The sequence below is a fragment of the Eumetopias jubatus genome, unplaced genomic scaffold, assembly GCF_037043125.1.
Source record: "Eumetopias jubatus isolate StellerSeaLion01/CBP00866 unplaced genomic scaffold, mEumJub1_p1.0 scaffold_3, whole genome shotgun sequence".
NCBI classification, from domain to species: domain Eukaryota; kingdom Metazoa; phylum Chordata; class Mammalia; order Carnivora; family Otariidae; genus Eumetopias; species Eumetopias jubatus.
This window is the reverse complement of record NW_028274809.1, coordinates 20246921-20271888: the sequence shown is the minus strand read 5'-3', so window position 1 is coordinate 20271888 and position 24968 is coordinate 20246921. Positions and strand designations below refer to the sequence as shown.

At 55.0% G+C, this 24968-nt stretch overlaps 1 protein-coding gene across 5 annotated transcripts in view; it reads right to left on the bottom strand.

The window, feature by feature from the left end:
- Positions 1-24968, bottom strand: part of TNS1 (tensin 1) — a 220232-nt gene that overhangs the window by 66260 nt on the left and 129004 nt on the right. For 3 of the 5 annotated variants that reach the window (XM_088022031.1, XM_088022034.1, XM_088022035.1), the window contains 12 exons: positions 22878-22927; positions 20474-20645; positions 18752-18802; positions 17499-17621; positions 17048-17112; positions 16031-16114; positions 12289-12401; positions 11874-11934; positions 11563-11638; positions 10864-10993; positions 9407-9472; positions 7949-8065 (listed from right to left, as the gene is read on the bottom strand). In XM_088022031.1, coding sequence (XP_087878157.1) covers positions 7949-8065; positions 9407-9472; positions 10864-10993; positions 11563-11638; positions 11874-11934; positions 12289-12401; positions 16031-16114; positions 17048-17112; positions 17499-17621; positions 18752-18802; positions 20474-20645; positions 22878-22927 — 1108 coding nt within the window. Of the gene's footprint in view, positions 1-7948; positions 8066-9406; positions 9473-10863; positions 10994-11562; positions 11639-11873; positions 11935-12288; positions 12402-16030; positions 16115-17047; positions 17113-17498; positions 17622-18751; positions 18803-20473; positions 20679-22877; positions 22928-24968 lie in introns of all 5 variants that reach the window. The other 2 variants (XM_088022033.1, XM_088022032.1) reach the window with 2 other exon arrangements.

The following is a 24968-nucleotide window of genomic DNA, read 5'->3' as shown; positions in this document are numbered from 1 at the left end:
CCGAAAGTCTGAAAGGTGAGAGGCAGGCGGGGGGGACAGACAGAGGGGCTGCCTTGGCCACCTCCATCCCAGGCTTGCCTGAGGCCAAGAGCACAGAGGACGGCCTGGGGCCCCCTCAGATGCAGTCCGAGAGGGCCACCTGTTGGGCTGAACCGACTTCAGCAGGAGGAGGCTGCAGGGAGTGAGGGACGCATCCCCTGCCTGAAGGAGAGTGTGCCCGGTGGGCAGGAAGCCCTCCTGATTCCCTCCCTCCTTCCCTCTCTTCCCATAAGTCAGGAAAACCCAGTGAGCCTCCTCGCACACGTACACACACCACTGGTACCAGGCAGGAGCCAACAAAGGGGAAGAGAGCGGACTGACCGAAGTGCCCAGTCCACGGGCACTGGGCACATTGTCGACGGACCAGAAGGGCTTTCATTCCCTGAGAGTAGCCACAACAGGCCCGGGACTCGCCCTATTATCATGCGGGCACAGGGACAGCAGAGACCAGATTAAGGACAGTGGCAGACAAAGAAAGGGGCTGTATAAGCACACCCTACAAGTTGTGCCTAGTAGTCCTACTGGGGAGGAGTAACCAGGAGAAAGGGGAGTTGGTGGTGCCTGGCTCCAGGCGGGTACCAAGGCTCGCTATCATCTAGTCATTGGCGCTGGTACCATGATCATCGTTAGGGCTTTAGAGCTGAATCCCCTTTGGAATCCATCCTCCCCGATTCACTGATAAGGGAACTGAGAACCAGAGAGAAGTAACTTTTCCAAGGTCACACAGCAAGGTGATGTCAGAGGCAAGTCTCCGGACTCCCAAGAGACAGTGAGGCTCCCGGAACAGAGCCAGCTACAGATGGTTCCCAGAGAGTGGAGGGACCAGGGGGATGTGGAATTTTTCTCAAGAAGAGAGGGCTTGTGTACCCTTAAATCACCTCTCTACCTTCCCTCCTCCAGCACTTCAATAATAATAATAATAATAATAATAATAGACACAAATTACCACCAGCATAGTACATACCAGGCACTCTGGATTCCACCTTTCACATACATGACTTCATTGGATCTTAACAACAATCTCATGAGGAAAGGATCCTTATTGTACCCATTTTATAGATATGACATTTGGGTCTCAGAGAGGTAAAGTGTCTTGACCAAGAAACACACTTATAAACAACAGGGCTTGGAACCAGATCTAGACTCTAGATCCCACAGACTTCATCCCTATAGTAGATCTTAATCTGTCCAACATCATTTCCACTTTCCATCTTCCGTGCACCGTGCATTTCTCTGCCCCCTTTGAAGTTAGGCTTGGGTGTGTGACTTGCTCTGGCCAATGAAATGTCAGCAGAAGGCACGTGTGTCACGTCCGGGCAGAAGCAGGAGGCATGTCACAGTGTCCTCTACCCACTGTGGCAGCAATGACGGAAACACCTATGGGATGAAGCCACCACCAGCCTGGAGTAAAAACGATGAACACAGGCCCCTTGCCAACCCACATAAACACAGGCCCCTTGCAGCATGGGCAAGAAATATATATATATATATATATATATATATATATATATATATTTTTTTTTTTTTTTTTTTTTTTGGAGTAAGAATTTGGGGCTGTTTTTTACCCAGCATAACCAAGCCTCTCCTGACTTCTACAACCACCACTGAGCCACACTGTTCTCCCTGCTCCAAGCTCATGAGGTGGGAAGGTCTGAGAGGGAAATTCAGCAGGTCCATCTTAGCGCCTCCCAACTCACAGAAAGAAACAATGTTCAAGCTCAAAGAAACAGAAAGAACCAGTCCTCCAATCCCCTCGTTTTACAAGAAATAAGGGAGAACTAAAGAAAAGGAGTTACCAAGGACACCCAGAACCCAAATCTCCAGGCCAGTATCTGTCTGTCTCTCTCTGCTGGTCTCCTGCCTGTTCCTCTCTCCTCCTCACTCTCTGACTATTTGCTGTGTCTCTCTCTCTCTCCCTCTTTCCTCTCTCTCCAAAAAAAAAAAAAAAAATCAGAGAATTCTTGGACAAGCCCAGCTCAGAAGTCACCGCAGACCAGGGACTCTTGGCTGCCATCACGGAGGCTCTTCCCCAGCTCAGACAACAGCGCTTTAAGAGGCACTGGGTGTCCTACAGAACTGGAAGCTCACCCCTGAGAAAGGGAATGTCTCTCCTCACAGTTCCTCCGAGGGCTGAGAAGCTTGGGCACAAACCCACACCCCCTTGTCACCAGCCCCTGGCTCTTGGGGGACTTCCCACAAAAACAAAGGAGGGCCTGATGGGCACCACACAGGAGAAACCCAGAAGTGGGCTGGTTCCCAGGTGCCCTTGCCATCTGCAGCCAGGCCCGGGGGCTTGTCATGGTCTCCATTCTTTCTTTTGGCCCCGAGCAATCCGCTGCTGTGCCCGGCACGCACCCCTCTTCCCCGATACCCACTTAAGTTGTGAGAGACCCTGAACGACTCAATGTCCAAGGAGGTTAGGGGACAGGAGAAGTGAATGAGGACAGTGAGGCAACTCGGGCCTGGCCAGCCTCTGGGCTGCTTGGAGGTGGAAGGCAGCCCACGGCTCTTGGTATGGAACTTGCTTCCGAGAAGGCTTGCCCTGGAACACTCTGGAGGAATTTGGAGGCTGCTCTGTGCAGCATAGGCAAAAAATACAGCCCCACTCCCACCCACAGGGAGCTGGGATCTGGGCACGGGGCTTCAGAACTCAGGCCAAACAGCTAATGGGGCTTCTGGAGGCTGTGAAATGTGGTGTCAGCCAGAGCGCTGAGCTGGCAGGCTCCAGACCAAACCAGAGGAAGACAGAGACAGCCTGCCAGGAGGAGGCTGGTGGGGGGCCAGACCATTTTCCCCTCCCCCGCCCTGGACCTTCTCTTCCCCCCTCCCCCAACCCAGGACCAAGGCTCCAGGCATCCAACTACAGGCAACCCAGAAAACTCCTTCCTCGGTGTCATGGGCTGACGTGTTTCCCCCCCAAGTTCATATGTCGAAGTCCTAGCCCCCAGGACCTCACAATGGGACTGTATTTGGAAACAGGGCCTTTAAAGAGGGAATTAAGTTAAAACGCGGTCGCAGGAGTGGGCCCTCAGTCCCACCTGACTGGTGTCCTTATAAAGAAGGGACCAGGACCCAGATGCACACAGAGGGAGGACGGAGGTAAGGGAGAAGCCCACCCTCTACAAGGGCTGTTGACACTGTGCTCCCAGACTTCTGGCCTCCAGAACTGTGGAAACATGCCTGCCTGCTGGTGAAGCCACACAGTCTGTGGGATTTTGTTGCGACCGCCCACACAGATTCAGACACCAGCCTGTGGGGTTCACCAGAGGGTGCTCCTCCCGATGTAAGGAGTCCCGGAGATGGCAGGTGCTTCCCCTGCTCCCCAGCCACATGTCCCAAGGCCTGGACCCTTCTCCAGTCAGAAAGTTCTTGATATTGAGATTCTGTCTGATTCTTCACCTTTCATCACTTCCCCTTCCTTCTGGCCTGAGTGCAAGGAGACATAAGGGTCCCTGAGCATCCATGGTCCACCACACACAAGCAACTCTCCCTTTTCCCTCTATTTCTGGTTCAACTTCTGGACCTGTCCAAAGTGAAACAGCCTGACACATGTGGTGGTGAGCTCTCTGCCCTCTGAAGGTGTAACAAGTTGGACAAGCATCTGCAAGGGCCACCCGAATTACGGGGTGTGGAGCGCTGAATACGCTGAGCTCCGAGGGAGGTGGGAAGGGACCAGAGTCAGACCCCTGGATTCAACAGCAACCCCATGTCCGATGTCATGACCTCCACCCCAGCACGACACCCAACGGCGCAATGGGGTCAGTACAACAGGAGTGGAGGTCCCACAAAGTGGGGCTCCACGCGTGAGGGTTTCCTCCCGCTCTGGCAGGTCCCCGGCCTCTCGAGCCTCAGGGTCCTCACCGTGGGAGTGGGGCATCAGACAGGCTCCATGACTGGCCTGGGCCACCCCAGAGAAGAGAAGTCCCGTGGATTTTCTTCCCTCATTTTGCTGCCGAGATCGCTCAGCGATGTCCTGAGGGGGTGGAAACTTGAACTGGGAATGGGGGGGGCTGGGAGGAGATGGGGGTGCAGGCATCGAGGAAGGGGTTAAACACAGAGCAGCTCCCGGCACAGAGGGTTAAGTCAGGGTCACCTGCAGGAGCAGGAGGAACAGGGGGTGGAGGGCTGATGGCAAGCAGGGGGCCCTCGAGGAGCAGCCCAGGCCAGAGATAATCTCTCTCTGTTCCCCAGTGCCTGGCTCAGCGCCCCCTGGCTTCCCCTCTGAGTCACCCGGTGGCCTCCAGAGGGACTGGCCGGGCCTCTCCGATCCCCCTGCCTCACCGGACCTGAAATAGGAGAGGTGTGCCACTTCCAGAAATGGCCTCACCTCACCTCAGACACACTACCTATTTTGCGAGGCCATCCCCGCACCAGGGCATCACACTGTGAGCAGCCCCACACCCTCCTGGGGCGGGGGGCAGTGTAGGGACGTCAAGGGATGTGCCTCAGCTCTTCCCTGCACTGAAGCCCAGCTGAGCACCTGCCACGGGGCCAGCCCAGTGCTCCCCCAGCTGCTATGCTCCAGGTACCACTGTGTCCAAACCCTCCCTCACCCTGAGACTCAGGACAGGGGTCCTCTGCTCGGCCCAGTGGTGAGAGGTGGGGACGGAGGGGGCAGATTCATCCAAGCTCAGTGGCACCCAGGGAGTGTCACGGGACTTCGCGCCCGGAATACAGGCATCTGTGGTTACCAAAACAGCACGGTGGTTAGCGCTGGGGTTCCACACCCAGATCTGCTCTTTACTGACGAGGCAATAAAGGTTACTGAACCCCACTGTGCCCCAGTTTCCCTACCCAGGCAGGTTACTGAACCCCACTGTGCCCCAGTTCCCCTACCCAGGCAGGTTACTGAACCCCACTGTGCCCCAGTTCCCCTACCCAGGCAGGTTACTGAACCCCACTGTGCCCCAGTTCCCCTACCCAGGCACGATTACCAGTACCCACCTCACAGAGTAGCTGTGAGCGTTAGGTGAAATGGTGACTTGCAGCGGCTGGAGCGTGGCAAAGCCAGAGGGGACTCTCAAGGCCAACAGCGCCCCCCCCCCCTTAGCCTTGTCTGCAGACGCCTTAGATGCTGGCCACAGTCACAACTGACATGTCAGAGACTCCTGAGGAGCCACAACAGGCCGCCGCCCCCGCTCCTACTCCCCAGAAGGTGCTCCAGATGATTTGTCGGCTGAATCCCCCTTTCACAGCAGAGCAAACTGAGGCCCTGAGAGGACAGCATCTTGTCAAAGGATCTGAACCTGGATAATTTGGCTCTGGAGGCCACATTCTGGACCCCTACCTAAACTGTTTTCCATGAAAATGGGTACATTATGCCAATGACACCCCAAGTCTGTAGAAGAGGAAACTGAGACCATAGGAAGGCTAAGTAAGGCCTTCAGCTACAGGGGGGCATCTGGGACCTGGACCGGACCCAGGCGGTCGGGCCTCAAGCACACATGCTCACCCACTCTACTACAGTACCTCGGGCTTAGCCTGCCTCTCCCAGTCTGTGACCTCCTCAGGGAGCAGGCAGCTCCACCTGGGGTACCACATACCCGCAGAGCCCATCCCCCCAGCCCTAGGGCCACTCCAGGGAGCCCCCAGGCACCTTCCAGGCTCCAGCTGGAGCCATCTCCTCAGCACCCCGGAATCTTGGAGGTTAGGTGCCCTTACCCCAACTAGTACATGGGGAAACTGAGGCACAGAGTCTTGCCCACAACTAAGGAGACAGGCCCAGGTCTCCTACTTCCCTCTCTGGACCTCTGGACCAAGAAAATTAGCCAGAAGAAAATGCTTTTCTCTCTGGGCCCCAGAACCTAGAACCTTCCAGAAGTGCCTCCAGAAGCAGGATTGGAATAATGATCACTGCTCCCACCCCACAGCTGGCTTTCCCGTCCCTGTGGGGGATGCAGCCCAGCGGTGGCGGACAGGCAGGGTCTGTCCCGGTGACCACCCGAACCGTGTAGCTCCCGGTCCAGGCCAACCGTAGTCAGGACAGACCAGGCCAGGGAAAAGGACAGCAGAGCCTCCTTCTGCTTCCCCTGCCTTCCTTTCCCACTCTTTGGGCACCGGGCCGGCTTCTCAGCCTCCAGACGGGAGCCCCTCTGTCCCTGCAGGATGAGCTGACCTTTCACTGGCCCCAAAGTCCCACTGGTTCCGTCCCCCTGCCTGGGGGAACGGATGACGAGAGAAGAGTCGGGGGCTCGCTCAGCCTCTCCTTCCTCCCCGTTCCTGCCTCTCACCACTGCGGTCCCCCTCTGCTCCGTTGTCTGCCCCTTGCCTTCCCTCATGGCCACTGTGTCCCCACCAGGCCTTCCCCAGCCTCCCCTTTCCCCTAACTAGCTTACCTTTTGTTTCCCTGGCCCCTTATAGTTTACAGAAGGTTTTTACATTTACCATTGCACGGAATCCACAGCAGGGAGAGATGGGGACATATTGAAAATACCTTCAAATTGCCAAGTGCTCTTGTTAAAAATGCAAACATCCCCAGAAGGATGAACAATTAGGCTGGCAGCCACTGGTAGCTCAGAACGAATTCATTTCATCCTCTGCCCTCTCCCTAGCCACTCAGCACAGCAGAGGGGGCCGAGGCAGTGGGGAGGAGGGCTTGGGGCGGTACCTCGGCAGGGTGGGGTGTCTGGGCCTCTGGGGGCAGGATGGGGAGGACGGGAACTGAGGTAGGCTTGAGGACAAGCCATCCACTTTGCAATCCTGCCTGTAAACAACATGCTCTCATCAAGCCCTAAATTCTAGCCCAACCACCGCCCGCATCCCACTTGCTCTGAAATCTGTCGCTCATTCTGGTATCTCAAAGGTCAGAGGGAGAATCTTTTTTCAAGAAAAGACCTAGAAGGCTTGCAGGGTGGAGTCAACAAATCCAAAACCCTGGAGAAGAAGGTGGAAGGAGGCAGGGGGGTGCAGACCTGGCTCTCCCTAACCCGGCTCTGCCACAGGGCCCAAAGTCCCCTGGACAGCACAGCCCCTCCCTAGGACCAGCTGCAGCCCAGAGGCTGGGAGCTGGTGCTCTTGAAAGGACCTATCCTGGGCGGTGGGGGTAAATCAGAAGACCCTTCCTTCGAGGGGGGGAAGGGTCTAAGTTCTCCCCAACGGAAGACTGGGGAATGGGCCCACAGTCCTGAGGATCCTTCCAGCTCCCGCAGGCTGCAGTCCCAGGACCAAATCAGAAAAGCGAGTCTATGCCAAACCCCAGACAGGCATCTCAAGGGCTCCTGGGCTCCAGGCCTGCTAACTTTTGGAAGCCCCGCCCCACCTCCCACATTCAAATCAACCTCACAAACAAATAACCCACATCTAACTCTCAAGGACTGAACTGAGTTGCAGTTGCCCACTTGACATAATGCTAGGTTTTCTAGCTAAATTAAACATGCATTAATTTCGACTGCGTCTTACTTTTCAAATTTTGGAGCTTATCGGTTTCCAGCTCTCAAACATTTTTGTTGGCTATTGATGAAAGCTGGTAGGCCCTGCATGCTGTGTCTAATTCCTAGTGCTCTGACCCCAGGGAAGTCAGGCCACGAGCCTGGAAACATCTAAGAGCAGGTTTCAAAGAAATCTAACAAAGTGCTGCGTTTGCTGCACGGGAGTTTTGTCAAGCGCCACTCAATGCCCCCTCCTCCAAGGAGCCCTCCCAGGCCACTCCAGCTCTCAAGAACCCCTCCTCTGCCAGTCAGGTCGTTGTGGCTGTTTGGCTGCATTCTTTAGCTCTGTCTTCATTATTTCACACATTCCTCTTTTGTCTTATCGTCCCCCACCCAACTGGGAGCACTCCCAGGTGCCCTGGATCTGTCCTCTGCCTCCCCCACTGAACCCCGGATGGTGCCACAGCCCACCAGCAGTGCCGAGGCCACGGGAGCAGGGCGGTGCTGTGTGGAGGGGAGCTGGAAGCCCGGGTGCCACCTACCCTCCAGGCCGTCCTCTCGATGCCCATCGAAGTTGTCATACGAATCCCAGCGGATGAGGGGGTCGGAGGTGTTGTAGTCCACCGACACGCTCGGCCCGTTCTCCAGGTGTTCCATGCCTGAAGGAATGGGGTGGGAGGGCAGCAAAGAGAAGGGGGGGAATAAAAAAGGATCAGCAGCTGGAAAAACAGAAGAAGCCAACAGTTCCCCCAGGGCTGCTCCCTGAGGGGCTTCTCATTTTCCTGACCACGGTGGGGTGCAGCCAGGGGCTTAGAGTGGACAGAGAACCCAGGAGTCTGGTTTCTTGCAGTCTTCTCTTGTCTTGTTTTGTTTTATGGGGGGGGGGGGTGGGCAGAGCAGAGAGCGAAGGAGAGAGAGACCCCCAAGCAGGCTCCACGCCCAGCACGGAGCCCAACACGGGGCTCAGTCCCACGAGATCCCTGAGATCATGACCTGAGCTGAAATCAAGAGTCAGACGCTCAACCGACTGAGCCACCCAGGCGCCCCTGGTTTCTTGCATTCTTGAAAAGGCTCATACCCGGTTATAGGGGTAAATCAAGACAGGACTCTGAGGAATGAAGGAGAAAGCTGGGGGCCCCTCTGGCTAGATGTCTGCCTCTTCCTTTTCCGTGTCCCAGAGGCCCCTGGGGCAGTTCCAGGAGACCAGAAAGTCTGCCCCTGGAGTCAGGGGGAGTGTGGAAGAGGTTTGTGATGAGCAACATGGGGTCAGGGACGACAGGGAAATCACAGCCGGACACTGAGAGGACACAAGGTCATCCTAGCCATTCCCCTGACTCCCACTTAAGACGCTCCCGGCTCCAGGCAGAAATGTGAGGGGGGAAGCAGTCTCTCCTACACATCCACGGAAAGATGGAGACCGCACAAGCCGCACGTCCTGCTTCCTAGGGCAAGTCCCTTTCCTGACCTGGCAGTCCTTCCTGGAATCTTCCCAGAGTCCCTCCATCTGTAGCCTAACTTCGTCTCGTCTCATTCTATTCTCAAATAGGATGGAGAACAACTGGTCTCCACATATAACCAGTCTAAAGGCTCAACAGCTACTATTAAATTGGCCTTCTCATCTTCAGGTTGAACCACCTCAGTTTTCATAAATACTTCTCATCCATCTAGTACCTCTGAATGTCCCTTCAGCCACTCCCTTGATCTGCCACAGCCTCAGTCTCTGAATATAATGGGATGGTGACCTAATGGGACCAGAACAGTTTATCCAGCCCAGCACCTCTTGGTCAGCTCTTTTATTTTTATTATCCAAAGAGTAAGTCATTGGTTCACATTTAGCTGGGGGTCCACTGTGATACCCAGATCCTTTACTGCTGGCCTGCCTCTCATTCATGGGTAACTTGATAGTTGTAGAGCGCATCAGTGGGAGAATGCTGCGCGTGGGGAGAGGACAGGTTAGGATGGAGGCAAGGGGTGAAAAATGAACTCTAACAAGTTTATACCTTGAATTTTCTCTGGTCCATAAGAAAATACAAATTCTACTTTGCCATATTCTGGAAATCTATCATCTGGAAAAGGGAGAAGGAAAGACAAAAATGAGCAATTAATTCCCAAAAAGGACTCCAACTTTAATCTTTCTGGAGAAGGTTAAAATAATATGCATATATATGGTTGATAATATCATATACATATAATGAAATAAGCCTCTTGCCCACCTTTGGCCCCGGTCCTACTTGCCTGAGATAACCATTCCCAACCATTTCCATTTCTTGTTCTACTAGCAGTTACTTCTAAGACTCTAAATAATAGCCACTATTTTTATGCCACCATTTCCTTATATACCAATTTCAAGTAATCTCCATTGATTGACCACCATGAAGATAATGAATTTGGCCCACTAATATTACTCCCACCTCCCTTCCTATTAAATCTAGTAGTAGTGGTATTTCTTACTTAATACTTAATTTCTTACTTAATACTATAGCTAAGCCTCTATTTCTTGAGCTGTCCATTTTCAATGGTGTCCCCTGACTCCCTCTGTGTAAGAGGAGAAAGTTTGTGCCCCTACTTTCCCCTGCCTCTACCAACTCGACCTTTATGTCGTCTGTTACCCCTTTATTTTTCCCTGTTAAGACTGATAACATTTACATTCTGTTCTGTAATTATCATGGAATCTTCTGCTTCTGCCCTCCTGGCTCCAGTACAGAAGAAACTCATCACAGAAGCATCTTTCTACTGCATGAGCCAGACTACACTTGGGGGGGTCAGGCTCCTCTCCATCCCCCCCAACCCCCGAGCCCCAGCTCTGCTCTCTGGTCTTGGCCGAAGCCCAGTCTGGACAGATTACCATCCACTGCTTGTGAGAAGAGAAGTTACAGTAGGAATGGTGGCCACCCATCATGCCTGTGCATGTCTCCATCACTGCAAGCACCACTTCATTGTACCCCGCTTGTGTGTCTCTTTCTCCCATGGAACTGTGAGTTCCCTGAGGGTAGGGCCTGACTTCTTTCTCTTTGTAACCCCAGGGTCTAGCACATGCCTGGCACACATAGACCCACAAGTATTTCTTGGTGGATGGATGGATGGATTTGGATGGATGGGTGGATGGATGAGTGGATGGGTTCAGATGGGTAGGTGGATAGATGGATGGATTTGGATGAGTGGATGGATATGGATGGTTGGATGGATGGATGGATTTAGATGAGTAGGTGGATGGATGGATGGATGGATGGATGGATGAGTGAATGGGTGAATGGATGTGGATATTGTCCCAGGTCTGAATGTGATACAGACAAAATCTTAAATAGATAAAGAAGCAAAGGGAGACACCTCCCTAACCACATTTCCTTCCCTCAAAAAATGGTTCCCCCTTCACTGTTGCCATAGCTCCTCCATTATTGCTCTTCTACTTTGTGGTATTGTTCCTTGCTAGGTCTATGTCTCTATTCAATGAGCCCACCTTTGAAGGCATCATCAAGATCTTCCTTCCCAAAGACAACCCCCAGGTCATGGATGGCACAGGTGTGGAACTGCACTCGGAAGATGACATCTCGGGCGGGGCTCCGGAACTTCTTGTGGTAGCACTTCAGCTGGGTGGGAAGGAGAGCAGAGCCCATCAGGGGCCCGAGGAGGGGAAATCAGATCTCAAGGAGCCTCCTTATTAGCTCCATGACTGAGACCCCAGGGCTCACCCAAACTTAATGAGGGAGAGGTCACCAATACCAAACAGGATCTCAGAGCTATCTGGGGAAACTTCTAAAAAGCAGAATGTTGGAGGCCAATCTCACCCTGTGGGAACAAAACTGTCCTCCCAAGAAGTTCCTGCACACAGAATGGAAAAAGTAGGAGTGAATCTAAATTGCAGGAGGAAAGACTGAAATTAGAATTGAGGGAGTCCTGTCACCACAGGAAGCAAGGAGGTAACGGCTCACACTGACAGATATTTCCCTGGAGATATTCTAGAACAAGAGACAAGCGCAGAAGAAGGGATGTCCTGCTCTGAGGCAGAGGAAGGGCTTGCAGGAGGCCTGAGGGCCTATGGCCCCAAGGCTGGTGACCCACAGGAGTGACAATCTTGTCTGGGGAGGCAGGAGGAGAGCAGGAAGACAGAAGAAATAAACAGGGAGGAGGGGGCTTGAGACAGAGGGGCAGCACTCACCAAGATGTCTCCCTTCAAGAGCAGTCCGGGCTCGATGGTGATGCAGATGCTGGTCTGGCTGTCTCCTTGGACATTGCTACGGGGGAGGCGAGCGGAGAAAAAGAGAGCTGCCGAGGGGGGCGGGCAGTGCACTTGCTCCCTGCTCCCCCTGCCAGACGGCTCCTGGGAAGGCTTGCTGCCTCTGTCCTTCAGCCCTCTGTCAGATGAGATCCTCCTAGAAGAGGTCCTGGCCCATCCCCCCACACCCTTGTCCCTGGTCCTCGGCCTTGGGCTCCGGCATCCCAGGCCTCTCATTCCCATGGAATACCTACTAGATGCCAGACGTGTAGACAGGCTGCATGGCCTGGTAGATCCGGAGAAAGGGCCGACACCCTGTAAGGGAGGGTGGTGTTAGCGTGGACAGTATGGGGGAGAGGGGGAAGGAAGGAAGGGCTGAGGAGTGGAGAGGTAGGAAGGAGAAATGAAAAAAGAAAGGAGGAAGAAACACTAGCTTTTCATCTGAGAGGCATTTTTAGATTTACCAAACCCATTGCCACATCCAACACCACGGGCCAGCAGGCACCACCAGAACCCACCCCACGAAGAGACCGGGGCTCAAAGAAAGCTCAGGAGGTGGCACGGTGGAGACTCCAGTCCAAGCCTATGTTTGTATCCCCTCAGGCTGCTTCTTGAGAAAAAAGGATGGGAGACAGGAGGGGAGGGAAGCCAGACGGCTCAGGCAGGTACCTCCTTTAGACTCGAAGTTGGGGATGCCGTGCATGATCACGTGATGCAGAAACAAGGGCTTGTTGTTCATTTTGATGGAGCCAGAGAGCAGGCCACCGAAGTAGTGCACGTACCTGGGGGCAGGGAGAGGGGCAGCTTCAGCGGGGAGAGCCGTCCTAGAGCAGAGCCATCCCCGTCTCTTTTCTGGCCCCGCCTAGCCCACCCCCCACCACTCTCCTAGGCCTCCTGGAACCAGGGGCCTCCACCCCAGCACAGTCCTTCCTTGCTGCCCGGAGCCCCAGGTTGGGAGGACAATGATACGTACGACTCAACCAGGAGCTGCGTCTAGCCAGTACGCCCGTTTGGGGGTTCTCTGGCGCCCCCTGATGGTCAGCATGAACATCTCTTTCCAGCTTCACTCCCCGCCTAAAAATCTCCTGCTGGACCAAAATTCCTCTCCCACATCCCTGACATCCCTCACATCATTAAGCTGCTCACTACTGCACAAGGCAGGCTGATCAACCATCAGACATCTCTAACACCCTCACACTGAGCTTAAACCAAGCTTACGCTTATACCCAAGGCCCCAGTTCTGCCCTGACCCACCCACCAGCCACACGACCGTCCAACAAACAGTAAGAGCTTAATAATTAGAGTCCTTCACTTTTTTACATCACACTGAAGTGTATGAAATCCCTCTGTATGTGGTATTGAAAGACATCCAACTCCCACTAAGCATTCCTATACCTAGGGTCAACACTCCCCCATTCTTTTTGGATCTTATTGGAAAAATTCAAGAATTAACCCATCTCCACTCCTTCTAGAAGAGAAGGGAAACTGGGTCCAGAAAGAGTTGCTGACACATAGCAAGAACATACAAAGCTGGGGGTGGATGGGGAGAGAAGGAAAGCAGTCTGAACTTCGGTGCACCTGCCAGAAAGAGAGGTCAGTTCTTTTGCTGGGGATCGGTCGATGCGTCCTCCTTTTCTGAATGGCCAGAGGACACCGAGCTGGGCCAACCAGATGGATCAGAATGAATCCTGAGACTCCGTGAGGGGCAAGGGGGCTCTCAGAGGCTAGTGGAACCAGAACCCACATGACCATGACAACGGTCCCCTCCTGTCTCTTGGCTCCTTGGCCCACCTCCAGGCCTGTGGGCCTCTGTCCCTGGGCCCGGGTGGGGCCACCTTGCACGACCCAAGCCAGATAATCTGATGGGCAGCACCAGTTCCTATTCAGCCCCTGCCCAGCCCCCAGCCCCATTACTCAAACCGGAAACCTGGAATGGCGGTTCCTATCAGATCTCTGGATCATGCCAACAGGATGTGTCTGTGTGCTGGGGACAATGAGTCCAGGGGTGGGGTGACAATGAATAAGGGAGTCGCAGGCAAAGCCCCTCCCTCCCTCTCTCTCTCTGCCCACCTCTCGCCCAGCTGCTCTATCACCTACAAATGACACTGCCCAGAAGGCGGGAAAGTGGCAACAAATATGTAACGAAGCCAGCAGCTGTACTTTCACACACGGGCCCAGACAGAATGACCCACCCATAAGCAGATGCGCTTGCAAATACAAGCTGCCAGGAGGACAGATAACATAAACACCCCCCCCCTCACACCCACAGCTGCATGCTGTAGTAGAGCACCTAAAACTTGTCCAGTGAATGAATGAATCGTCTCTGCCCTGCTCTCTGCCTGGGCTGCTGTGCACATTGTGGAGTCCCGGAACACTCTACTTGCTGAGAGAGGACACAGATCCCGTTCCCCAGGCCTTCAGCTTTGGGGACGTGGCTGCTTGGCCCACTCTCTCCAAGCCACATCACGCTCCGCATCCTTCACGGTCAGACTCGTGACCAAGGCCACCAGTCATATGCAGCCAGCAGGTACTTGAATGACGGCTCGTTCCTCCCCGGGAAGGCTCTCAGTGATCCCCAGCTACTGCGTCGGGCAGCCCAGCCAGAATTTTCTGTACATGGACATCTGGTTTCTGATGACTGACCCTGAGACCAGCTCCCGGCTGTCCTGTGCCAGTGGAAGGCACTGGGTGGCCTGAGCACTCACTTCTGCTTGGGCTTCCCACTACAATGGCAAACACACTCACAGGTGGAGCCAACAGCCTTCTAAGCAAGGTGGGGGTGATGGGGGATAAATGGGGAACCCCAGCATGAAGAGGCCAGGGGCTCCTGCTAGCCTGGTCAGCGTCCTGAGGGGCTAGAAAAGTCAGGGGGATGCTTTGGCCCCTGGGCCAGCCTACTTGCTGTTCCCTCTGCGTGGTCACGGCAGACCTGCACTCAGATGCTTCCTTCCAACCCTCAGAGCTCGCCCCACACGTCACCTTCTCCGAGAGTTCAGCCCTCATGCCCACCCCATCACTCTTGAAGCCATCACGTGCTGTTTGGGTTTTTTTCCCCCTTCCAAGTACTTCTCATGACCTGAGAGTATGTTGATGGCTCGTGTCCTGCTGAAATGGTCAGCCCCGTGGCTGCAGCGCACGGAGCCGTGTGGCACATCACAGGCATGCGGCGGGCCCACCGCTCTGGCCACACAGGGGCTGGGCCCCATTCCCCATCTCCAGGTCTCCCCTCTGGGCCTGGGCTTCTGCCTCGCACTCACCTGCAGCCTCCCCACAGCCCACCAGCCCTGATTCTACCTGTGCTCACCTGTGGACCAGACATCATTACACAGGATGTTATCCACAGAGCAGAATCCAGCCCTCAGGACTGGGGGTGGCACAACCCCAGGCGGGGTGGCGGGGTGTCCTGGTCTGGCCTGAGTTACAGGCCCCCAAATACCTTCTAGTTCTGCTGCTACTCGCTGTGGATCCTGGCCATGCTGAGTCCCCTCCCCTTTACAGATGAGGCTCAGGCTTCTCATCCGTAAAATGGGGATGCCCTGGACGGTCATACAGTAGTTGTCATTATTACTCAGGTTCAGCCTCAAATCCACCACCTCTGACAGGTGTTCCCTGACCCCCTTCATTAAATAGCCCCAATCTCCTCCATCAGGTCTATCCCACTCTGTCCACTTTCCTTCCTAGCACTAGCCACTACGGAAATGGTCCTATTGGTCTACTTACTTGTGCGATGTCCATCTTTCTCAATGGGATATCAGCTCACTGAAGGCAAAGCACTTTGCCCTGTTCAACTAGATATCTCTAGCACTTAGAATGTAGTAGAGCACCTAAAACTTGTCCAGTGAATGAATGAATCGTCTCTGCCCTGCTCTCTGCCTGGGCTGCTGTGGACTCCGATGAGACCACGTGCTTGAGAGCCCTTGGTTAAATTTTCAAAGCTCATCCAGAAGATGACCCTTATGGTAAGAATCTGTGACCTCCCCAGGGCAGGTAGCAATGACATCAGCCTCCTAAAGGCTCACCCATGCATGGAAGCAGTCCTGCTTCCAGGACCAAGAAATAGCACTGCCTTCTTATACAAACTGCCTTCTTGCACCCAGACCAATGTGTCCCCCACCAATCCCCACTGCTCTCCAGCATTGGCCTCAGGAGCCAAGTGCCATGCCCTCCTGTGGGTGCACACAGTGGCCCATGGGTTCACCCATGTCCCTGAGCTCACACCACTCCAGGTTGGCACCGGAATATGCATGTTCAGTACACCCCCACCTAGGCATGGCTGTTCCATCCCCTGTGAGTGCATAAGGCCAGTCCCCAAGATAGCAAGCATGCACCGCGCGCGCGCGCACACACACACACACACACACACACACACACACACACGTGCATGCACTGGCTGTAAGCCCCGGAGACCCACCTTCTCTGGGATGGCTGACCAATTGGCACAATCTTATCCTCATAGAACCGCTTCATTGCAAACCGGTCCAGGGCCTGATCAGCACTGCAGGGAGAGACGGGTAGTCAGAGGAGCCAACTTTTATGTCCGAGAGCCCCTTGTCTCCCCACCCCTGCTCCCCTAGACCTGTGGAGCCCTCCAGCCACCCTATGCTAAGAAGCTTTCAGGAAAAGGGTGCCCCAGCATCTCTACATCCTGTGTGCTGCAGGACTCAGTGAAGGGGCTTTGGAGCCAGACAGCCTGGGTTCCCATAGCAAGTCTGCCACTTACTTATTAGCCTTGTGTCCTGAATCAGGTTATTTAATCTTTCTGAACCTGATTTCCCTTCCTGTCAAGGGTGAGTGACAGGGCCTTCCTTGAAGGTTGTTACAGCAATTAAGTGAAATAACATCTATAAAAAGCTGTGGGCACACAGTAGGTGTACAGGAAATGTTCACCATGAAGGGAACATTCAGCTAGATTTTCTTAAAGTCACAAAATTACCATCTAAGGCTCTACAGAACATTCTGTCTATCCACAAAGAGATCATTTTTAAAAGAAGAGACAGCTGATGTAGCCCCTCTGTTCTTGACTGTCCAATGACACCCCATCCCAAACCCCAAAGCCCTTATCAAGGCCCACAAGGATGAGATAACTTCTAGATGGTTCTGCCAGACCCAGATCTGCCCTCCCAACATTTCCTTTTGACTCCCTCTCCAGCTCACTCAGGGAAACAGAAGGCCTTTCACCAAGGAAAAGTGGCCCGGAGCAGGTGGCTGGATGGGGTGTCCCTAGATGGGCCTGCCCCCCAAGGCTGCTCCTACTAGTGCTCCCAGTAGAGGGAGGGACTCTCCTTTCTCCCACCCCCCATGCACAGCCACCTGCTTCGGAGCTGTAGGCTCCTCCCGCTGATCCTCAGCACCCCTCAACCCCAAGGAAGGGAGCAGTCACGGGGGGATGGCCAGAGGGGGTTCCCACTGTGAGTACTCAGGCTCTTACCTGGCAGAAATGTTGCTGTAGTGCATGTAAGCAGCAATGACAACGCCGATCCTGCCTCGGTTTCCCTAAAAGAACCCCAAACACAGACTTTACTTCTAAGATCAGCCCATGCAGAAGCCCGGAGGAAAAAGGGGGCAGTGGCTGGAGAGAGGGCTGTGGTTTTCAGGGAGAACAGGACAGGGGAGGGGGATGCAAGGGAGGGAGGCAGGTCAGGCTGAGTCTCAAAGAGAAGAAACACAGCTGATCACCCACTACACTTGAGGGCCCCACGAGCTCATAACTCCCCATTTCTTGGTGGGGGGGGGCCTGGGACAGAATCTACTATCTCCTAGGAAAGAGAATGCACACAGTCTTGCACGCTCACAAAATCCAATGATACGGTCAGGCACACACACTCATCCAAGGACACATCTATGCACGTGCGTGCACACAGGCGGCCCCCCACTCTGACCTTATTGTGTAGAACGACGATGTTGTGAGGGTCTGCATTGAGCCAAGTGTCCATGGCCTTGCAGACGCTGCAGATCTTCTCCAGGGCTGGGGTGTGAAGGTCAGGCCAGCCAAATTCCAGTACCTGTGGTCCAAGCCATGAGTGAGAAGGGGCGGAAGCCCCAGAGAGTCGATCAGAGCTGGGAGGTGGGTGGGGGGTGGCACATACCCCACACACAGGTGCCACGGCACCAGCCACCCACCCACCTTGCTTCCTGCCCTGCCCATCAGCCCAAAGGGGAGGTGATGGTGTGGACGCAGAGGACACTGGCCCAGGACCAGAGACCCTGGGTCTCTGAGTCTCTGCTCTGACACTGCCTCGCTCTGGGGGCTCTGGCAAGTCATGGCCCCTGTCCTGGCCTCAGTTTCCCCAAATGTGTGTAAAGCTGATGACCCCAAGGTCCGTTCCACATGACTCTGACTTCAAAATGTGCCCCTCAGCATTTCTCCCAAACTCTCTTCCCATAGACAACCCCAAGACAACCCGGGCTCAGGGACAAAGAGGGAAAGTGAAGGGCCCCCAGGAGTTCACAGCTCTGTTCCAGGCCCGGACACACAAACCATTGATTTTTCAGGCTGGCCGAGAGAGAAGCCTGAAGGGGACAGAGGGCAGATCCGAACGGCAGGCTTCAGGCTCCTCGAAACTTTTCTCAACTCACAGATCGTTAAACGGAAAGAGAATTCATGCTCGGAAGAGTCGAGAGAGCTCATCTAATCTAGCCCACCCCATTTCAGAGGAGCAAACGGAGGCCCAGAGAACTGTCACCTGCCCAGGTCACAAAGCAACAAGTACCAGAATCCAGGCACCAGAGCAGACATCCGCGCAAAGCCTGCACTCAGCCCGCCGAGCCAGCAAGTGGAAATGGGCCATCGGCAATCCCGGGCCAGTTTAAATCCAAAGGGCTTTTCAACGAGGCTAGAAATCTCATAGCTCCAGCCTTACCCCAGAGATACTATGTGCACCCCAGGGGGGCAGACCTGGGTAGGAAATCACTGTATCAAGCTTGGCTCTCTGGAATTTGTATTGCAAAAACAATAAATACGGGCTTTTCCTTGTTCCAAATAGAAGATGACACAGACACGGAATAGGCTTTGTGAAGTGTCTCAGCACTTCCCCCCAGATTCTAAAGTGGGGAACCGCAGGGAGAGGGAGCCCAGCTGTTCTACTTCTCTCAGGCAACGGGAAGCCCCCACCCCTGATCGGCATCAGCTCACCTTGGTGTGGAGCTTCGTGATGTCAGGCCTCCGCTCAGAGAGGTTGAAAAGCTAGAAGGAGGGAAAGGAAGAGATTGTAAGACAATGCTTTCTGTCTCTCTGTCTCTCTGTCTCTCTCTCTGTCTCCTCTACCCACATGCCCCCCTCGGTGAAAATTCTACCCATGCAAGAGCTTATAATGGTGTCCCATCGGACACACACACACATTGGCCAACAAGAACTCAGCTATAGGTTCTCAGGGTAAGGAGGTGAAGGAAGTAGGTAGACATGGCCACTGCCCTCAGTGAGTGGACAGACACCCAGGACGGCAGAGGAGAAGGGGATGCAGTCTGTCTCGGGTACCACCTGCCACCCACAAGGTGGGCATCTTCACATCCTGAACAGGAATCCCAGTGTTGTTAACTGATTAGTATTTGGCTATCTCTAGTTTCCACTTCACATGTCAACTTACTTCTCTCAACCACCACAAGAGGTAGGTGGTGTAATCAGACCCATTTTACAGATGCAGGACCTAAGGTTTAGTGGGGTGAAGTGGCCAAGTCAGATGGTAAGAGCAGAGCCGGCATTCAAACCCAGGACTCTCCGATGTCTGAATCTAGAGCCCTCGACAATGCCCAACACAGCTGATGGACAGGTCTCCGTGGCGGGTTCATAGCATCCCACAAAAATTCATATCCACCTGGAACTTCACAATGTGACCTTATTTGGAAACAGAGCCTTTGCTGATGTAAGTACTTAAGGATCTCAAGATGAGATCATCCTGGATTTAGGGCAGGCCCTAGGTCCAATGCCTGGTGTCCTTATAAGATGAGGAGAGGAGCCACAGAGAGACACCAGGACAGAGGCAGAGATGGGAGTGATGGAGCTACAAGCCAAGGTCACCAAGGATTGCTGGGAGGCACCAGACACCAGGAAGGGGCATGGCCCTGCCAACACCTTGATTTGGACTTCTAGCCTCCAGAGCTGTGAAAAAAATGAATTCTGTTGTTTCCAGACCCTCAGTTTGTGGTCATGTGTTAGAGCAGGCGTAGGGACCTAAGATGGCCTCCCACACCCTGCCTCGGCTCAAACCTCAGGGCCGGGCTTCGAGCCTGCACCGTCTGGTTGGTGGGTCCAGCCCAACCCCACAGGTGCTTCCTTGTAACTTGGAACTGAGCTCTCCTCTGGGGCCAATCCCCATACCAGCTCTCTGAGAGTACAGAAGAACTGCCAACCACCTCATCCACGTCTGTAAGGTGCTTCTGGGCCAGGCACCACCCCGGTGCCAGCCACACAATGTCCTGTAAGATGCACGTTGCCACAACATGCCCTCAGACCTCAGTTCTGCCACTTCCAGACACAGTCACCTGAGGCAGACATCCCACCTCTCTGCGCTCCGGCGAAACCTGATTTTAAGGCTAGCGTGCAGTTAAACACATAGAGAGCGGTTAGAATAGGGCCTGCCTCGTAGGGAGTGCTCGAGAACATGAATCCCTCAACGCCCACATATACACACACGCACACACAGGCACACGTGCACACATGACTTGGGTCCAGATGCTGCATTCCAGCGGCAGACACAATTCTCCCAGCAAAGTGGGGCCGGAGAGTGAGTGCAGACTCAGGCCATGAGCAAGGCACATAAATCAGGGGAAGAGGAAGAGCAGGAGTTGGCCCTGGGGGACACCAGAAGCAAGGAGGTGGCGAGGAGAAAGGACAGGGGGCACCGGACCCCACCCTCACCAGGTAGCTGCCGCCATGTTTGGACTTGAGCATCTGGGCCACCTCTCGGAGGTTGCTCCGGAAGTTCTCCTCGTTGGCTGTGCTGGGGAAGGAGACGGCAATGATCCTCTCCGTGACGTACACCAGGTCCAGCTCACAGCTGTCCTCCATGGTCCGGCTCACGCTCATGTTTCTGGAGAGACAGGAGGCAGAAGGGGGTCCAGATCAGAAGCCAGCTCCTCAGGGCAAGGTTCAGGTAGCTGTACCTCCTACACACCACATGGGGCCCACAATTCCAACCCAGGAGGCTTGGCTCTTCCCTGACCCAGAGCCAAGGCCAGAGGCCTCCTCTAGCAAGGCCCGTGCAGCCAGCAAGGCCAGCCTGGGAGCCTGGGAGCCTGGGCGTACCTGGCCAGGGGCTGGCAGGATCTTGGGCCATTTCAGTCATGACAGCCCATCCATCCTGTTGGCCCTGCCTTCAACCTGCGATCCTAGAGGTCAGGGCCAGGACGGGAGCCAGCTAGGAGCCCGGGAGTCCAGCTCAGCCTCCCGACACACTGCGGCCACCTGGTCTGGCAGCAGTCTCTCAAAGGATCCCGGGATAGATTTTGAAGAGGAAGGAGAGCCTGAGCTGGGTGCTCTCCAGCAACCCAGGGCTGAGCACTGGGCTGCCCTCCCCTTGCTCCCAAGCTGTAGAGTAGGTGGGGAGGCTTCTCAGGGGAAAAGGCAGCTCAGGTGACACGCTCACCTGGGCTCCAGGTAAGCCAGACCACAGTGCACATTCCAGCCCTCCCCGGAGGCAGGCCAGCTCCTGCCCTTTGTTCCCTGGCTCTCCCCCACCTCTGGCAGCTTCCACTGCCTGCCAGGGCTATTTCTTGGCAGTGGCCTCCATGATTTCTAAGGGCCCAGGAAACAGAGGGTGCTGAGCCTTTGCTGCTGCCGTGGCAGGTGGCCCCCAGAAATCCCAGCGCCATCTGAGCTCCTAAAAGAGGTGGGAAGCCCCTGGGCTGGGCTCTGGGTAAGGGGAGGTAGGGGTTCACATCTTTACACCTCACCCAACTTCTCTCCCAGCACGAGGGCCCAGAAAGGGGAAATGGGTATCAGGACACTGAAATTCCATTCTGAGGTGCACCTGCAGCTTCTGGGGCACCTCACACCTTTCCTACCCCCACACTTTCTTACCCCATCACCAACCCGCTACTGTCTCACTTCCCATCTATCCAAGGTGGTCCACACTCACATTTCCTTTTGAGAATCTTTGACTATAGCAGGGTAAAGGAGAGACTGGGGGGCAGTGGAGAATACCACCAGGGTATTTCAAAGAGATGGGACGGCACATCCAGATGTCCACCAGGGTTAACTCTGAGCCCAAGTGTGTAGACGGGGCTTGGAGTTCAGGGAGCCAAGGGTGATGTATGGCTTCTCCATGGAGACAAGGACGGGAGCCAAGTGGTAGAGGGGCCAGTAGGCTGTGGTAGGGAGCCCAGTTTGAATTTAACCTCTGAGCCCCCACCATTCCTTATCCCTAAGATAAGGTTCCTCACTGCAGCCTTTGGGGGGGCCAGTGGCGGGTGGGGGGGGCATCCTAAGGCAGAACAGTGCCACCGCCTGGACAACTTCAGCATTGCGCCCGGCACCCACCCACCCCAAGGTGGTTCTCAGCTGTAACGGTAGAAGGGGATTCTCCAAAGGGCCACCCCGGTCTATGGGCCACTGGGCCACAACCCAGTGGGTTTAGCTACACACCAGCCCTCTCTGGCCGGGGCTCCATTTCCCTGGGGCCAGATTCTCACTCATCTCGGGAGCCTCAGGAATGGAGGTGAGGCAGAGAGAGAAGAGCCTGAGCCAGAAAACCATAGAACCCGGACGCAGGGAAAAGAGACTCTGGATCAGCAAGGCACTGACTCTTCATGCATTCCCTCCCCCAGCCCCTGCCAGCCAGCCAGATAGAGAACTTTCCTTTTAGAAATGACCCTCCAACATCAAAAACCCCTGCCCATGAAGAGGACCTGGATCTAGCACAGGCCTTGACACCTGCCGGTCCGAAGGCACACCCAAGTCTTGCCTCCTGGTGGTTGCGTGACCTTTAACAAGTCACCTTACCTCCCTGAGACTCAGTTTCTTCATCTGCTGAATGGGAATAAAATGCTTACCTTGCACGGTTGTTGCAAGGACTAGATGAGATCGTGCAGGGACATAAAGAATCCAGCTCAAGGCCTGGCTTTGAGCTAGAAATCAAAACACGAGCATTTCCAAGGGGCATCCACCTGCATCCTCTCTCTGTGGCTGGCATGTCTCCCCATGCTCCCTACCTGTGGCTTTATGACTTCGGGCTCAGAAACCCAAAGGTATGACTTGCTGGAAACACCCACAAGTGACCTCCCTGCGGCACCCCCACCCCTTGCCCCCCATAGGCCAGGCATACCTGATAGGCTGGGGATGGGGCTGGACACTCGGGGTGACTCTGGCGGAGCCCTGGGACAGAGAAAGGAAAAGCAGCATTATGGAGGGGGCCAGCGGAGAGCCGGCCACGGGAGCAGTCGGGGCTGTGGACAAACACAGATTCCCTCCTCCTTTCTCTGCCAACATTCCAGCCCAGGCCCCCTAACACCCAGGCAACACAGCAACTTAAAGCCAAAGGGCCATCAGTGCCAATTCCTTGGGAGTGTGCATGCAAGCCCCCAAAGGGCTTAGCTTTTCCTTCCCCGGGGAAGGAAGAAATCCCAAATGCTGAGAGCAGTCTGGGCTGGCGCCATCCACAGAGTCCACACACGCAATAAAACAGATACTAAATGGATGGAAACACATTTCGTCTTGATTCACTGGACAGCGTCAACAGTAAGCCCGAGGGGAGAATACAGACTGCAAGCCTCAAAGAAGGAAAGGCTGGTGCGGCAGCCCCCTGCCCGGCTCTGAACCTTTGTCGGCCGACCACCATCTCCCCGCACTCCTCCCCTTCAAAGCAGCACCCCTGAGCCATTGAATCAAGAGTTGTGGGTCCAGAGCAGCCAGGGACCACGTGGCATGTAGCAGCCGGGGCCAGTGCCAGGCAGCAAATCATGCTCCCAAGGACCCGCCGCCCCTTGTCTGTCACCCCCTTACCCATCTCCGGGGTGGTCCACTTGCACAAAATTAGGCAAATGGACCCATGCTGGGGTCCCAAACAGCCCAGGACAACCCAATGGTGCAAGGATGAAAGCGCAGAGCCGGGGTCCCCAAGCATCCCGCCCTGCAACCTTGCCCCTAACACTCCAAGCCTCCCTAACGTCACATGGACAATGGGGCAATCCTTACCAAGTGGTTTGAAGATTTAAAAGAAGCATGCATATGGGGCACTTATACAGTGTTACTGTTACTACATCTGACACAATTAAAAGGGTAGTTAGAGATACAACCAACATTCACCTCTATAGAAAATCAAAGCCCGGTATCACAGCTGCTGCCCACCCTGTCAGCTATCTCACCTGACGCACAAATACCCAGCTTCTAGTTCCCAGGCCCAGCCAGAGCCCTTTGAGCCCTCTGGCGCCTTCCAAACCTCCCCGTGCCTCCCAGCCTTTCCCAACCACCAAGTCGCAACCACCTCTCGGAGGAGACAGGACCATAGTCTGCCAAGAAGAGGAGAAACTGAGGCACAGTGACTCACCCCCAAGTCCCAGGGAAGTCGACAACCAGCAGGATTCACCCTCAGACTCTGAGTTTGACCATGGGGGCCCAGAGCAGAAAAGCCAGTTCCAGCCTCCCCCAGGGCCCTACGGCGCCTACCAGGCAGGGGTGGGTGGTAGGCTTGGAGGCCTGGCTCCCGGCCGAGCCCGAAGTCAGGGCAGCCCTGCTAAGAGGAGAGCTCTCCATCCAGCCCCCAGGAGAAGGCTGCACCCAGAGCCCCCTCTTTGTAGGCCACGGCCCAGCTCTCCCCTGCTCAGCCTCTGTGGCAGCAGCAAGAGGAACGAACAGCCAAGTGGGACTGTCAGGGTGGAAAGTTTCTGTCTCCACAGCCCCCTGGCCCTGACGACTTGGGTTTGCATGAGTCAGGCGTGGGGGCGCGGGGGTGGTAAGGAGGGATCATGTTTGGTTTTCAAGCCCCAAACCAGGCTGTTCCAAGACTACCCACCCACAGGAACACAAGAGACCCAACACGCCATCCGTCTTGATTTCACTGGTCCCTGATGAGGAGTCGCTGAACCTCCCCAGGCCCTAGGCCCTGCTCCAGGCCCCAGGGCCACCCTGCTATAAATAGCCCCTCGGGTTTCATCTGCTGCCGACCCACAGCCACGTTTGGAGGAGGCCACCACGGCTGCCTCAAACACTGGAAGCCACAGCTGTAGCCGAGGCGTGAGGTGTGGCCAAGGCCACGGGTCCCAGCCCACGGAGCCACAGGGAGACAATGCGATATTGAGACCGGCTTGGCGAGGGGACTGGGGAGCCAAGGGGAGCCAGGAGCTTCCTGGGGAGCAGGGGTGAAAAGGAAGAATGGGGCAGGAGAGCTGGATCCCATTTCTCCACCCCCCCTTCCCAA